At 34.0% G+C, this 17,422-nt stretch overlaps 1 protein-coding gene across 50 annotated transcripts in view; it reads right to left on the reverse strand.

The window, feature by feature from the left end:
* Positions 1–17,422, reverse strand: part of Clasp2 (cytoplasmic linker associated protein 2) — a 201,755-nt gene that overhangs the window by 79,989 nt on the left and 104,344 nt on the right. For 23 of the 50 annotated variants that reach the window (XM_058576645.1, XM_058576654.1, XM_058576649.1 and 20 more), the window contains 7 exons: positions 16,354–16,431; positions 15,382–15,549; positions 13,305–13,360; positions 12,345–12,518; positions 5,377–5,400; positions 3,361–3,378; positions 1,480–1,581 (listed from right to left, as the gene is read on the reverse strand). In XM_058576645.1, coding sequence (XP_058432628.1) covers positions 1,480–1,581; positions 3,361–3,378; positions 5,377–5,400; positions 12,345–12,518; positions 13,305–13,360; positions 15,382–15,549; positions 16,354–16,431 — 620 coding nt within the window. Of the gene's footprint in view, positions 1–1,299; positions 1,327–1,479; positions 1,582–3,360; positions 3,379–5,376; positions 5,401–12,344; positions 12,519–13,304; positions 13,361–15,381; positions 15,550–16,353; positions 16,432–17,422 lie in introns of all 50 variants that reach the window. The other 27 variants (XM_058576652.1, XM_058576658.1, XM_058576641.1 and 24 more) reach the window with 5 other exon arrangements.

The raw sequence follows: 17,422 nt of genomic DNA on the forward strand, positions 1-17,422 counted from the left end.
AAACCTGGGCATTATGGTTCCAAAGCTCATGACTTAAATTCTATTATGACCTTAAACTCTATTATGGCACAAATCACTTGGTGATCTTGCTTAAGATCAGATCTGATAAATCTGTGATGGTACATAAGATTCTGCTTTTCCAAGTAGCTCCCACATGATGCTAATGCTGGTCTAGGCAGCATGAATGGAGGAGTGAGGTTCCAACTACTACTATGCTACATCACTGAAGACTAATGTACTCTAAAAAATCACTCCAAAATACACAGAATCAGGGAAGAATATGACCTGATAGAATATGATTTAATCTTGACTTAAGTTGAGAAGAAAGCTCTTGCCTAGAGGACATCTATCTTTTTTTATTATTTGTAAATAACCTTCAGTTTGAAAAACAACTGTACTGAGTATTTTTGCTTATTTTTAGGACTCTTGTTGAGTCTCCACTGTTATTCTGTCAGGATATTCTTACTCTGCAAAGAGGAGAATTTGTCAGGCCTGACTTATGTAATCACCACCTGGTCCCTCCAAGCCTTGTTCTTTCCCAATTCCAAGATTCAGGTATCAGGTTATAAAAACAAATAGGATATCCAAATATTAATAAATCACCTAAATAACAACATAAGACCCTTAAATATCTTTCCAAAATAGGCATACAGAATAACCCTGATTTTAGAGTTTAATGCTAATGAAAATCTCTTGGTAAAGAAGAAGTAGGAATAAATGCTTCAATTAATAATGCCATAAATGTATATGTTATTATTCTGGTACACATAAAAAGAGATCATTTATTGTACTTAGACCTTAAAGTTGTGCTTTTAGTAAATGTCTTTGCTAGGATTTCAGCTTCTAAGGAAATAGCAAAAACATAAATCTTTAACAAGAACACAACAGAATTGGTCATTTCAGTTTATTTATCCTTGCTATAAATCAGCATATGCCTGCCAAAACTGCTAACTGCCCCCCTACAAAACAATACTATGATATATTTGGGAAGAGTAAGAAGATACCATTTATCCACGTTTGAATGGCATTAGCCAGAAGCAACCAGATTTTGATGTTAATATATGGCAAGTATATTTTCCATATTTGCAAGTTTCTGAGTAGAATGTGAAAACCTTAAACTAAGGATTTGTGCTGTTTAAAATATTTCCATGCAAACATTTGTATAGCAGATGAAATTTTTCTTTCTAAGTGGCAGATACCAATGATGCAGCCCTAGTAACACAAAGACAAGACAGCACCCACTCAAAAAATTCCAAAACATGCACGACAACTGACCCAAAACATTGAAAAAAAAAATACCTTCATTTTTGTCAGGTGATGATGAACCTAAAGTACAGAACAAGAACTCAGTATATGGCTTGTCTTTTTTGAAATCAGCTTTGTCTTTATCCACTGGTCAATCTCCTAATACAGTAATATACAAGGAACACACTTATTCTAACATTGGCAAATAGAGGAGGCCTGATAAGCAGTACGTACGCTGTGACTGAGACACCATTTTTGTTCGACTTCTTCCTCTAGAATCTGTCTTGGCATTTCCCATGCCAGCAAGTGGTGCTGAAAGCTTTGCTCTCACTCGGCCTGAGGAATAAAATATTTGTATCATTAAACATTTTTCTACAATAATATAGAAATAACATAGTAGTAAGGGGAAAAGTCTTACTATTTTCAAGTATTATTAAATTCTGTAATAATGTATCCATCACTTACAGGTTATAGTCTCTTATATTTTTTAAAACTCATACTTTTCTTTTTTTAAATTTTAATTGTTTTGCTTTGCTTTCTTTTTTGAGATGAGATCCCAAACTCCCGGATTCCAGAGAGCCTCCTGTCTCAGTCTCCTGAGTAGCTGGACTATAGGCTCATGCCATATACATAGCTTCATTTTTTTTTTTATGTGCTGTACTCTATGCTAACTTTCCTTAAAAGCTAAGGATAAAGTCAAACTAGAAAACTTTCATTCTTAAAAGTTGGATATCATTAGTCCAATAGTTATAATTAAAATAATTCCTATGGTCATGCCACTTATCTGTTAATTGGTAGTTTTAATTCTAAAATTTCAGTTTCTAGAAAATTTAGATTATTCTCTAATCCACTCCATAGTTTAAAATATAAGCCCAAATAATCCTTTTGATTGAAAATGTACTTCTCAACTGATTTGCAGGAAGAGATATTATTGGCAAAATATTTAATCTTTTATGTATCAGATTATAACACATGTATATGGATATGTTCACTGCTTTCTTTCCTAACCAACCAATTTTATTGAGAAAATGATTTGAGGAACTATATGTCACATAAGGATTGGCACATTTAAAAAATATTTCTTTTCTCCCTCCCAGTTGCATTCTTTTCTCCTCTATCACTGCCTCATTCCCCATTACAAAATATTCTCACACTATTTTCCAGAGCTCTTGAACTCAAGGAAATATGTTTGTCAAAGTGCTTACATAAAATGCCATCAGCAAAAACAAGTAATAATAAATATATCACCAGCTAGTATTTTGGTTTTCTCCAGCTATCGTTTCAACCAAATCAGAACCAATATCAGACATACTGAAAAATAGGGGCTCAGAATCCTTTTTAATTAAAAGGTAAACTTTGTAGGGAATACAAAAAATTTTGGCTAGTCCAATATGGCCACATTAATTAGGAAAAAACACTGAAGAGCAGGGATAAATTTTTAAAAGTTAGAAATCATCAAGGGAAGATAAGAGAATGATAAGAAAGTGGAATAAAATAGAGGCAAAATTGGTGGAATCCTAACATTCTAACAACTTCAAGCCCCTAATGAGCTATACTTCACAAAGGCTTTTACAGAGTCTATTTTGAGTAGAATATTATGTTCTCACGACTAACAAGTAAAACTAAAACACCCCATTTTAATCACAAATTCAATTTGAATCACAGACCAATTCCTCAAGTACTGATTCAAAAATAAGATGAATCTCAAAATGGACTACATAAAAGCATTTTAAAAGCATTTAAACTTCAATGACAAAGCAAATGCAATTGCATGCTCCCACAAAGTGGAAATAAATTAAAAAACAAAATACAAAGAAAAGCATTTTAATATCAATCCAGGAAAAAAAATTATGTACTAAATCTATACTAGATATTATTAAACATGTTAAGCAATTATGATTTTTAGCAAGAAATGGTCCAAGATACAAAGCAAAACTGTAGGATAAAGAATTAAAAAAAAAAAATCCACACATATAACCAACACAATCAAATGTAGAAGCTGGGAAATGATTTGCAAATAAATTAACCTATCATTTTAGTTTTAACATGTAATTCCTAACAATGAAAATATTAATTTAAAGGCATTGTGTTACTAACAAAATGTATAATTCTTACCATCTTCAGATGCTGTTCCTAAATAAGAGAAATAAAACAATATTTCAACAAATACTGCCAATGCTGCTACCTCACAGCTCCCACCCAAGACTAAAATGCAAAGGTGAAAACAAAAAGTAACTTAGTCTAATAGATTAAATTTAAATTTGACAAGGTTCATTTTCAGTAAAATAAAACTGGAGATAACAATATTCACAACTCACAAAAAAGTTGAAAGTAGTCAAGTGAAAACTGAAAAATTCTTCTACATTTCAAAATTTTGAAGTGATTTTAAAAAAATAATCACTCAAAAAAATGTAATTAACAATTTTTGCAAATGAAGATTTTTACTGACTTTGGCTCCAGAGTAGTAATATTTTTCTATGTATTTTCAAAAGGTAGCCCAGAGAAGAATGTGAAAGTCAAATCCACAACATAGGCTTCATTTGCCCACATAAGATCAAATATTAGTGGGAGTAACACATGATGTAACAGAGGTGACTCTTCAAATAAAAGGCCAATAAGCTTGTTTGCGTGTATATGTGTACATGCGCATGCACACACTCCTGCACTGCTCTACCACTGAGCTATCCCCTTCTTGCTGAAGGTCAAAGTTGCCCAGGCTGGCTTTGAATTTGTGATCCTCCTGCCTCAGTCTCCTAAGTACTTGTGATGATAGGTATGTGCCACCATACTATGCCAAGAAAAGATTTTGTTTAGAAAGTAATAAAAAAAAATTGTTTAAAGGTTCCAGGAATATTAATGTTAGAAAGGATAACCACAGGTTTGATGTATACAAACCATCTCTTTTTTGATGGTATGAAGGAGTACTGGGGATTGAACCTAGGGGCACTCTACTTCTAAGCTACATCCCCAGTCCTTTTTATTTTTATTTTGAGGTAGGATCTTGTCAAGTTGCTGAGGCTATCCTCAAGCTTGAGATCCTCCTGCCTCAGCCTCCCAAATTGCTGTGATTATAGGCATATGCCACCAAGTCCAACAGAAAACATTTCTTGATGGCTGTCATTTCAGCCATACATACAAAAAGGGAGAAACTAATGTAATTAAAACTCATGTATTCAACTAAAGAGTTTCATTTCATTAAAACAAAAGATACATTATAGATCAATTTTTAGAGTTTGTGATGAATGCTTAAAAAAATATAAAAGTGTCTCAAGTTTTCCTAGATTTCAAGTAACTCACAGATTGCATTATTTTATTATGAGTTATTTTAAAAAGCTCATACTTCCAGATAACATGGGATCTGATAAAAACGAAAGGAAAGTATAAATAATATGCTGACAAGTATCATAAAAAATATATAGGCTTGCTGCTGAATCCAGCAACTTTATTTATTTTTAAAAAATCTTTTAGTTGTAGCTGGACATAATCCTTTCATTTATTTTTATGTGATGCTGAGGATCGAACCCAGGGCCCCGCATGTGCTAGGCAAGCTCTCTACCTCTGAGCCACAACCCCAGCCCCTCCAGCAACTTTAGATAAACTGTAACAATTTGGATATAGAAATTTAAAAAGCAAAGCTTAATTTAAGTTCAGTTTTGATAAAATCTTGGTACTTGAAAAAGTATCTGTAATTTGTATTTCATTTTCATAAATAATCATTTGAACCTATGAAATAAGTCTCTCTCTATATATACCAAAGTTAGTAAACTAAAGTGCTGAATCAAATAAATTTGGAGATTCCTTTCCATCCTTCTTAACCCAACATTGTAAAGGAAGACAAGAACTTCAACATACTCGGAGGCATATTTCTAAAAGCTCAGGTAAAATGTTTAAAATAATAATGGATTTAAGTTACAACAAATAGTAACCTACTATTTGAGTAGAACAGAAAATCTGAAAATGTTTATACCTAATCTAAAATTTGACCAAATAATTATGTAGCCATTTTCACATTAAGATCCTTATTAATTAAGTAGGATATATTTAGAAATTTAAGGAAGAATGAATAAGGATATAATGTAGAACCCAAGAACCATAAATATGTGTAGTAGAATTATAAAAGCAAGTTCTTACCATCCATCTTGTCAGAAGTATCCTCTTTGATGAAAGAGCAAGCAAAGAACAGAGGAAAACTTAGTGTATTAGAAAAAAATAATTTTATGATCCCTAAAAACTTTTAAAGAAGACAGAAGTCATTGCACAGGTATACTTTACTGCTGCACTATAACCTCACCTTTGGATAAATTTAACAACTCACTTTCTCGATTCCACTACTTGATAGAGAAGACCACACTGAAATGTATTTATACATACTGGCACTAGTAAAGATGTGGCCTTTGGTGCCTATGCAGGCAGAGCTGACATGGCAGGATTAATGCTGCTTTTAGGAGGTTTTGTTTGTGAGTCTGGCTTCTGGTAACTTGGTTTTGAATACCCTCTGTGTTGATAAAGTAATTCTAAGTGAGGGTGGGGGTCCCAGACTCTGCTGTACATCTGCTTAAACTGTTTTTGCAAACTGTGATTTACAGTGAACACCTGCTTTCTTTTTGAGAGTTTGGAGTCTGATGATTGTGGTTGACACAGTGCCTATGTGACTGTTCTGCACTCCCCACACCACCTTGGACTAAGTCTTAAGCAAGTTTCCCAGGGCAGAAAAATTGTGCACGTTTCTGTACTTCACTGCAGGGGGAAGGAGCAGGCCCCTAACCTTACCTGTAGGAGGGAGAACTTTGAAAGTCTATAAATTTCTTTTGCTATTTCTGTTATGTATTCTTTTGCTTCAGTCATGAGTACAGCTGATTCTGATTCCTAGAGTTCTTTTAGCAAGTCCCCAAATGTGGGGGTGGTTTGGGAGGCCCAAAGTGTACCACTCTCTCTGTGCCCCTTCAATGTATGTTCTAAACTTCAAGTCTCAAGTCACCTCTTGGCACAGGATCCTGACTATGAATCCTCAGGACAAAGATCACAACCTCCCTGATCTCACTCTTAGCAACCACTCCCCATAAATACCACAACCAAATCTACACATTCAAGGCTAACTCCTGAGCTAGGCTCTTTATATCCCATTCTTCATGCCTTCCATGGGAATTTTGCCATGAAGTATCTCCTCACATTCTTGCACTTCTTTCTTTCTCTACTGACTTACTACTTTAGTATATAAGTATACTGAATTCCTTGAGTCTTAAAAAACAGTAACTTCGTTTCACCCCTTTCCTTGACCATCAAGCACAAAAATAATTCAGATTCTCCTTTTAAAAAAAATATTTATTTATTTATTTACTTTTAGTTTTAGGTGGACACAATATCTTTATTTTACATTTATGTGGTGCTGAGGATTGAACCCAGTGCCTCATGCATGCTGGGTGAGTGCTCTACCACTGAGCCCCAGCCCCTCAGATTCTCCTTTTCAACTTCTTCCTCAACCAACTGAAATTTGTCTTCTGTCTATGACATCATTGAAACTGTCCATTTTCTTTTCTATTCAAGGAGTTACATTGAGAACACTTGTAAATGTGCATACATAGGTCAAGGTTTCCTTAACATGAATTCCTACCTATCTTACATGACACCAAGTTTACTCTTCAGGAAGTTAAATGATATATTTCAAAACACTCCTAATCTCTTCCACCAAAGCATTCAGGACTTTAGGGAAAACACAAACAAACACAAACCAGTGGCAACGGCTTTACGGAATGTATGGAGTTTAATATCTATCTCTATCTCTCCCCCACCCCCAAGTTCTATACCATTGTTGTTCCCTAAGTACTTTCAGTTTGAGATCCCACAGGGACTTCAAACTCGAGATGCATAATACATAATAAACCTTTAGCTGCTCATCCCTCAGCAACTGCCTAACAGACTGAGACTCTCAGTATAGAAGCATATACCTGTGATCCCTGGTACCTCACATGGTACCTATCAAAAATTCAGTGCTCGTTAAAAGTGTTTCCAGAAAAGAATCAAATACCCTTTCTGAACCATACATGCTCAGTCATAATAAGTAAGGCTCAAAGTAGAAGAAAACAGTCCACCTGTTGCAAGTGTAAAGCTTATATAATAGGTAGAAAGTAAGGTTGAGCTAAGGGAGAAAGTGGGAGAGGGAGAGAATAGGAACATTTTTACTGAACCTCTGAAAAGAGCCCCAGGGAGGCAATTCATTGTCTCCGAGTATAAAGCTGGGCCAGATACAGAAAAGAGAAAAGGTTAACACTTTTTTCTTCCAACATGAAACATACGTTCAATTTAAACCCTAAATAATAACAACAACAACAACAACAACAAAATGCAAAACTGACTTTCTGGTTTGCATTAAAACATTTTAAATATCATATTTTATCTGTAATAAAAATAATAACTATTCAATATATCATTAATTCTCATTTATTTATTTACTTTTTTAAGGTGCCAGGGATTGAACTCAGGGGCACTCAACTACTGAGCCACATCCTCAGCCCTATTTTTTGTATTTTATTTAGAAACAAGGTCTCACTGAGTTGTTTAGAGCCTCATTGTTGCTGAGGCTGGCTATGAATTAGAAATCATCCTGTCTCAGCCTCCCAATCTCCTGAGATTACAGGTGTGTGCTATTGTACCTGGCTCAATATAATAATATTTTTTAAGGCTTGGGAAGAAAGGTTGTTTTTTTCTAATTTTCTTTTAACTCAATTTTTAAAGTATAATTCACATATACAAAAAAATTCACCTTTCTATATTATACAACTCAGTGTTTTTACTACATACACAGATTGTACAACCTCACTATTAACTCTAGAACATTTTTTATCACCTATCAAAAAAAAAAAAATTCCTGTACTCATTAGCTACCTCTATTCCTTCCACTCCTAATCCCTGGCAACAACTAATTTACTTTTTGGCCATAGATTTACCTATTCTAGTCATTTCACATAATTGGACTCATACAGTGTATAGCTATCTGTATCAACTTCATAATGATTTCAAGGTTGAACCATCTTGTGGAACGAGTCTTTATGTAATATACTCCTTTGTGGCTGAATCCATTTCATTATATGAACATATCCCATTTTATTTATACATTCACCTGCTGATAGACATTTGGACTGGCCCATTTTTTGCTACTATAAATTATGTTGCTATGAACACTCACAAGTCTTTATGAGAATATATGTTTTCATAACTCTTGTTAATATAGCTAGGACCACTTCTAGGTCACATGGTAATTCTGTGTTTAACTTTTAGAGAAATTGCCAAATCATTTCTGCAGTGCCTATATCTTTTTATATTTGACCAGCAGTGTATGGAGGTCCTTGATATCCTCACCTGCAGTTATTGAATTTTTTTTCTTTAATTTCTTGGTAGTGCTGGAAACTGAACCTAAGGTCTAATGTGTACCAGGCAAGCACTTTACCACTGAGCTACAACCCAACCAGTTCTGCTTACATTTTTTATTTGTAATCATTACAATGAATGTGAAGTGGTACTGCATCATGCTCTTGATTTGGACTTTCCTAATAATTAACAATATTGAGCATACTTTCATTCTTTATATCTTAAATAGAGAAAAGTTTTATGAAACTCTTTTCCATCTTTAAAAATGGAAGTGTCTGTTTTGTTACTAAGTTCTAATAGTTCTTTATATATTTGGGATACAAGTTCTTGTGGTTATATAATTTGAAGAGAATTTCTCTTATTCTATGTGATGTTTTTTCATTTTCTTCATTGTGTCCTTTGAAGCAAAAAGGTTTTAATTTTAATGAAGTCTAATCTATCTTTCTTTCTTTACTTATGTGCCTGGCATGAAATCTAAGAATCCACCACCTAATACAAGGTTACAAAGATTTATGCCCATGTTTCCTTCTGCTCTATTTTGAGTCTGTGAAACAGGAGTCCAAATTAATTCTTTTGCAGCCAGTTATTCCAGTAGCATTTGAAGAGAAGAGAATTCTTTCCCCATTGGATGGTCCTGACACCCTTTTTGAAAAATCAACTGACCATAAACACTATGAGTTTATTTCTAGACTCTCAATTTTATTCCACTGGACCATAAGTCTATCCTTACATTAGTACCCCAAAGACATAAAAGTAAGTTTTTAAACTGGGAAGTATAAATCCTCTAATTATGTTGTTCTTTTTCAAGATTTTTTCAGCCATTTTTCTGTCCCTTGTATATTTGTACGAATTTTTAGGATCAGCTTCCCAACTTGTATCAAAAGGAAGATGGAGGGGTAATGCATTGAAGCAATGTATCAATTTGACACCTTATTAATATTAACCTTTAAAATTTTGAGCCAGAATGTCTTTTCATTTATTTGGGTCTACTTTAATTTCTTTTAAAAGTACAAATTTTTGTAGACATTATCCCACACATCTTTTGTTATATTTATTCCTAAGAATTTTATTTTTTTTAATGCACTCAACCACTAAGCAACATCTCCAGTCCTATTTTGTATTTTATTTGGAGACAGGGTCTCACTGAGTTAGTTGCTTAGTGCCTCACTTTTTCAAAGGCTGGCTTTGAACTCAGGATCCTGCTGCCTTAAGCCTCCCCAGCTACTGGGATTATAGGCATGCACCATCGCACTTGGCTCATTGTGTAGAAGATCATGTTTTCTACAAATAGAGGTAATTTTACTTCTTCCTTTCCAATCTGTCCTATTTTTCCATCTTACCTAACTGCCCTGATTAAAACATCCATGATGATGTTGAATAGAGAAGGTAAAAATGGTCACGCTTGTTTTTTTTTAATTGATAATAGATAAAAGCATCTAGTGTTTCACTATCAAATAATGATATTAACAGGGGCTGGGGTTGTGGCTCAGTGGTAGAGCACTCACCTAGCATGTGTGAGGCCCTGGGTTCACTCCTCAGCACCACATAAAGATAAATGAATAAATGTATTCTGTCCATCTAAAACTAAAACCAAAAATTAAATATAATAATGATATTAACTGTGGATTTTTCTAAAGATACTCTTTATTAGGAGAAAGCTCTCCTCTATTCCTAGTTTGTAGAATATATATATATATTTTTATCTTAAAGGATGTTGAATTTTGTCAAATGCTTTTTCTGTAAATACTGAGATGACCATGTGGTTATTTGTCCTTTGTTAATATGTGCATTGTTGATTAACTTCCACATATTGAAATAAATGTCATTTTGGGCAATATGTTTCTAAACAAAAATGTTTCTTGAAAATTAAAAGCACTAACCAACCCACCATTAACATCTTTATATGTATATTTCTAGTCCTTTACACAAAGTGATGAACTTACCACACATTGATAATCTATATCATTCTATCTTACTTGAAAATATGACTTTTTAATGTATGCATAGTACATATAAGGATATAAAAAACTTAATCATTCCTTTGTTATATATAAAATTGACTCTAAAACATCTGTTACAATGAACACTTTTTATTTCTTGATATAATTATCTAAACATTGAATTATTGGGTCAAAATTTCTGAAGATTTAAAAATGCTCCATGGGTATTACTAAGATTGTCACTCAAAAATAACTATCATTGCTGATTCATAATGTGGTTGGGGGAGGCATGGGAGGATTAGATGAACTCTAGATAGGGCAAAGGGGAGGGAGGGTAAGGGAGGGGGCATGGGGGTAGGAAAGACAGTGGAATGAGATGGACATTATTACCCCAAGTATATGTACAAAGACAAGAATGGTGTGACTCTACTTGTGTACAATCAGAGATATGAAAAATTGTGCTCTATATGTGTAATATAAGTTCTAATGCATTCTGCTGTCATAAATAACAAATTAAATTAAAAAAAAACTATCATTAATTCACATCAACATTGCTTGGTAAGGTCCTATTTACCACATTCTTATCAATTAAGGGCACTAGCTAAACATTCTTGTTACTGTAAAAATAAGCTCATGTTTCTCAGAGACTTGAAATATTTCTTGCTATTTTAAACTTTTTTACAGTATCTGGCAAAAACTTTCCCCCTTTTAGTTTTGAGCCCCTTGATTTCAGATTTTCACATACTACATTTAAATTCAAGAGATTTTGCTCTCATAGTTTTTTTTGCTTGTGTTTCGAAATTCTGTCTACAACCTGAGATTAGATGAATACTCACTGACTATGCTTCATCAAGTTATTTTGTTTTCTCCAAGCTTTCAGTCAGGTGGAATATGTTTTTATGTGGCATATAACATGGTTATAATCTAATTTTGTACTAAATTGTGAACCATGTGTAATAACATCATGTACTACTGAATAATCTATCTTTTCCTCATAATTCTGAATGCAACTGTGCTAATTTTATCACATACTTAATTCATACCTAAACACATTTATTCATTGTGTTCCAATGAACTACCTGTTTTGTCTTTCGCTAGTACTACCTAAGAAAGAAAAATGAAGTTGAAACAGATATACAAATGAACAGCCAACCTCAAAGTTTTCAAATTGATGGGCATAAAAACAGAAAAACCAAACTCCAAATAGTTTTTTGAATATATGTTTAAGCTTTGGTTAGACATAGAGCTTTGAGTTTTTTTTTTTTTTAATATTTATTTTTTAGTTGTAGTTTTATTTTTATGTGGTACTGAGGATCAAACCCAGGGCCTTGCACATGCCAGGTGAGCACTCCACCGCTGAGCCACAACCTCAGCCCAAGAGCTTTGAGTTCTCTCAGACCAAAGGCTTTAAAATCTTGGTAAGGAACAAGAAGCAGGAGAAAGAAAAGAGATATTGGTTATAAGGCTGATACCATTCCCATACTTTCCTTAGTAATCCATTGGTTAATGTGGCAGAACTACAGAGTTATAAAAGTTCTATTGACAATCATGGAGTCAAGAACTGTTTCTTTGATCAAGATGATAATGAGAAAAGGGGGAAAAAAAACCACAAAAGATGATGAAGAGGAAGGTAAAGGGGGAAAAGTAGGAACTATCCACAATACAGAATCATATTAAAACATGGTTTATTCTTAATTAGCAAGAATAGCATGGTAATGATTAAGACATGTCACTTTGTCTTCACTGAGATCACAGGGAGAACACTGTGTAATTTCCCCAAATTAGCTGCCTTACCCAATGATGCATAGGAACCTGGATTCAGGGCGCCTGCCCCTAACCGTCCACTTCGCACAGATTGTCCAGCAGCATGATGTGCCTTGGCACCAGCAGCAGCATTCACATCAATGTCACTTCGAGAACGCTGCAGGCTTCCTGGAAGGGAACTGGCTTTGCTGCTGCCTGCTGATACTATGGAACACAAAACAAAGGTGATCAATATTATTTAAATAATTGTAAACAACATAAAAATCACATAGACTTGAAATCAACATAAGCTAATAAACATGATGACATATAGTCAGCAAGGAAGCAGCAGCCAATGAACAGTATTATATTAATGACAGTCTATCTCAATTTCAATCCTAACACAACGAAGATTTCTTAATATTTCTCTGCCTCATTTTCTTCTCCCATGAAATGGATACAATGACCAATTATGACTATAAAATTCATAGGACTGTTACATAGATTAAAGAGATATTGTTTATGACTGATCTATGAAAATGAAGTGGAATATAAGATAAATACATGGAAGTAATATTATTTTTACTGTCAGAAAAAATAGCACAGAAATAGGGATATTTAGAAATTAAAGGAGGTTCTGCCACTCTTGGGCATTTATGAAAGTTAAATCATTAAATTTCTGAAATATAGTTTTTTAGTTTTAAAAAAAGAAGAGTTTGATAAACCATGATTCATAATCCATTAATAGGTTGGGAAATCAACTGAATGGGTCATGACTAGCGTTTTAAAGAAATGAAACAGAATAGAAAACAGAGTGCATTACATATAAGGATAAGTACTGCTTCATGGAACTTTAGTTTATACTACATATGTATACATGCACAGTTGTAGTATACATGTGTGGCCTGAGGTTATGGAAATGATTTTTACACTATGGATCACATCAAAACAGTTTAAAGCCTATTTCTTAGAGATAAAATAGGCTATGACTCTTATTTAAAATGCAGTTACCTCTTCCAGCCACACTTGATGGATTTGCTGTAGACCATTTAGAAGAAAAAGGGCGACTGCAAGGTAAAAAGAAATGTTTTCAATAAGTGACTTCATTTACTATGGCTCTGACTGCAACTAATGAAATACTAGTTTTCTTAAAAGTTAGGAAACTTCTTCATTTTTTTTGTAACCAAAAGATAAGGTCTTGCTAAATTGTTGAGACTGGGCTTGAACTGTGATTTTCATGTCTCAGCCTTTTGAGTCACTGGGATTATAGGTGTGTAGAAATTTAAGCTTCTGGGCTGGAGTTGTGGTTCATTGGTAGAGTGCTCGCCTAACGTGTGCGAGCCCTGGGTTTGATCCTTAGCACCACATAAATAAAAAATAAAGGTATTGACAACTACAACTAAAAAATAAATATTAAAAAAAAAAAAGAAATTTAAGCTTCCTTTTAAAAAAATCACTCAAACATGTCATCAATATCAATGGTATCTCAATTAGTTATAAATCAACACTAAAATAATTGGTGATGAATAAAGCATAAACTCTACAGAGAGATTGCTTTTATTCACTTTGGTCTTCAGTGTACATCATGGTGTCCACCACAGAGGACTCAATATTAGCATTATCCACCCCTTGTATCCTGAGGTATTTTACTTAGAAGAGAAAGAGGCAGTGTTTTTATTAGCACATACCAGCATACCATAGCCTCTCACCTAAGTCATAGGGTTGTGGCCATCAGCAATTCATGCAGTTACCATGCAGCTATCACACTCCTCAATGGACTATGTGGGAGGTCAAACACAAAGCTAAGACCTACCACTGAGAATGACATATGTGATTAGACAATGCTAAAAAAAAAAAAAAAAAAAAAAAAAAAATCTCTAATCATCTCAACATTTCCCTTAATATATTAAAAAACTAGACTTTAGTGTAGTATTCACACAACCCATGCCTCCTTAAAATTTGGTGCCTCACCCTAAACCCTGGCCTGCTTCAGAGTTGCCAAGGCAACTAGCAGTGTTTGTAGGGCATCGAGGCTCTAAATAGAAACAAATTACAGAAAGATAAACTGACATTCTGTGAGTTGTTCTTCCCTAGGGAAATATACAAATAATTTGACACAAGACAGAGGACCTTGAAGATGGAAAGAGGATCACTGTAAGGAAAAGGCTTAAACATTTTTAGTAATCTCAGAGGTCTAGAGAGACAGAAAATACTGCCAAAGCAGCAAGAATTTGAAGTAGCCAACTGGGCGCAGTGGTGCACCCCTGTAATCCCAGCAACTCAGTAGGCTGAGGCAGGAGGATTCCAAGTTTGAGGCCAGTCTCAGCAACTTAGTGAGGTCCTGTCTCAAAATAAAAAATACATAGGGCCAGGTGTGGTGGCATATGTCAGTAATCCCAGCAGCTTAGGAGGCTGAGAAAGGAGGGTTGCCAAATACGAAGCCAGCCTCAACAACTTAGCAAGGTTTTAAGCAATTTAGTGACACTCTGTCTCAAAATAAAAAATAAAATGGGTTGGAGATGTAACTCAGTGGTAAAGTGCCCCTGGGTTTGATTCTCTAGTGTCAATTAAACATAAAAAAATTGAAGTAGCCAACATTATGATGAGAAGAGAGTTATAGAGATACTAAATCATTTTGCCCCCTTAAGCATTTCTGGAATTCTTGAGATGTGCAAAAGATTAAGAAGGAAAGCAGTGGAGTTTTTACCAGTTGCACATATTTGTATAAAAACTCTTAAGATGACTTCTCAATCTCTTACAATTACTCCACTATAAGGTCCTAGAAATGGGCTATTTACAGTATGAATTATTTCTATAGTATCTAAATCAGTGCTTCCCAGACTTTCACATACTATGCACATGTAGAAATAAAATATGTATCATTAAACTCTGGGTAAAGAAGTTAATCTTGCATATAATACAGCTTTGAGACAACAGATACCCCCCCAAAAGTTGCTTGAGTCACCATATTTTAAAGGCTTTAGGTGAAAACAAAGCCAACCATTCAAAAGTCAACCATTCATCTCAAAAAATGCTGGGGAACTGGGGAGAAAAACAGATCAGTTAACTATCACTTCCATGATCTTACTTGAGACTTTCTTGTGAGCTAGATGAGGACCGGTCTGACTGTGGAAGAGATGCTACACTACCAGAACTCTTTAAATAAGTTTGAAGACTTTTCTGATAAGATGGCTCAAGGGAATTATATAATGTTTCTGCTTCACCAGGAAAGTGGTTTCTGAGGCCCATGTATGTCCTGTAAATAAAAGAAGAAGGAAAAAAAAAAAGCACATTAATAGTTTTACATGATTAGACTTTAACAATAAAATGTGCACATTCAAAGATGAAGATGAACTCAGTTTTTTAACACATTTACTATGTGTCAAGGTGAATATATTCTAAATTAAACAAGTTACTGAGGAAATACTGTAAGATCTTGACAAAACAGATTTCAGTTCAAAACCTGGCAATGTCATTTATGGGTTAACTGGGCCTTGGGTAAATTTCAAATTTCCAGATTTTTTTGGTTGGCTTAAGGAGGTAATATCACCTTTACTGGATCATTTTAAAGATTACAAAGAAACATAGGCCAAGCATCTCACACAATACTGGGTACACAATATATACTCAATAAATGATATATAGTCATAAATAATAGTTTCTTTTATTCATAATAAAAGTAAACAGATTATGATGGAATAAGAATACTGATCATTACACAAATGAATATTTCAAACAGGATGTCAGGTATCTAGTACAGATTTCTAAAAATATATATATATTTTTAGTTGTAAGTGGACACAATACCTTCATTTATTTTTATGTGGTGCCAAAGACTGAACCCAGTGCCTTATACGTGCTAGGCAAGCACTCTACCACTGAGCCACGATTCCAGTACCTCTAGTACAGATTTAATGGATAAAATCAATCTCAATTTTATTGACGTGCTAGTGAATCAGAATACTTGGGACACATCTGATATTTTTATTCTCTTAATACAACGCCTTTCAAAAATGTTCAAAGCATGTTTAAAGTGTCACAAAATAGACTACAGACTTACTTTCTTGCCTCCACCCTGGCCTCAGCATCAGCATCATGAATTCCCTTCTTAATAGTTTCAACTAAGACAGCTGCATGTCTATGAAATAAATAAATCTTCAGATTCATGTAGAAAGCTGTGCATTTTAGCATAAATGATACTCTCACATGTTACATATCCATCACAAAGGGGCAGAAGAGGTGAAAAGATTAATTAGTATACAATAATAAATCTAAGATTGCATGATCTTCTAATAATCTCAAGGCATTTCATTCACATATGGTTTTCTTCTGACAATGGAGACAATATAATCTGATAGCAATTATTTTTATGGAATCCAGATCATGTATAAATGTATAATGCCTAAATTTTAAATGTTTTAATGAATTTGAGGGGGAATAAAACCTCTTTGTGTCGCTCTTCATTAACCCATCATTGTAGAAAATGATTTGCTAAGACTATGATCAATTTTGATCTGACCATATCAAATAGTAGCGGCCACAAAACTTAAAAGAAAACTTGGAATTATTTCATGTCATCAACAACAAATACTATTTCTAAAAAACAAGATGTGAAGAGATTTAAGGACTTCCATGAAAATAGAAAATCAGCAATGCACTCAATGTAAATGGAAATTATCACTGAAGTGTCAAACTTGAGAATAAGAAATATAGCCATGCAAATAGCCAGTGTCTGATGATCAAAATATGCTATATACATGTATGAATATGCCACAACAGAACTCCTTATTCTGTATAATTAATGTGCATTAATGAAAAAATACCCAGTGACCAACTAGCTGCCCACATTTTCCTTTCCTTCCTCTCAGAATTACACTAGATAATATATAGTATATTACCTGACCAATGACACCAGATAAAAGGAAGCTCCTTCCTTCCCTCTATATTAAATTATTCACTACATGATTAATTGCAGCTCAGGAAATCTATCTCACATGATTTTAAATTTTTTGCCTAACTTAACTTGAAGTATCTTATATAACCATCCTTCTTAAGGGACCCCCACCCACTCCACAGAGAAAATCATATTATTATAACTGCAATGAGTAAGAGCACAACAGCACAGTTTT

The sequence above is a fragment of the Marmota monax genome, unplaced genomic scaffold (assembly GCF_021218885.2).
Source record: "Marmota monax isolate L192 unplaced genomic scaffold, Marmota_monax_Labrador192_F-V1.1 WCK01_AAM20220418_F8-fsc00021, whole genome shotgun sequence".
NCBI classification, from domain to species: Eukaryota; Metazoa; Chordata; class Mammalia; order Rodentia; family Sciuridae; genus Marmota; species Marmota monax.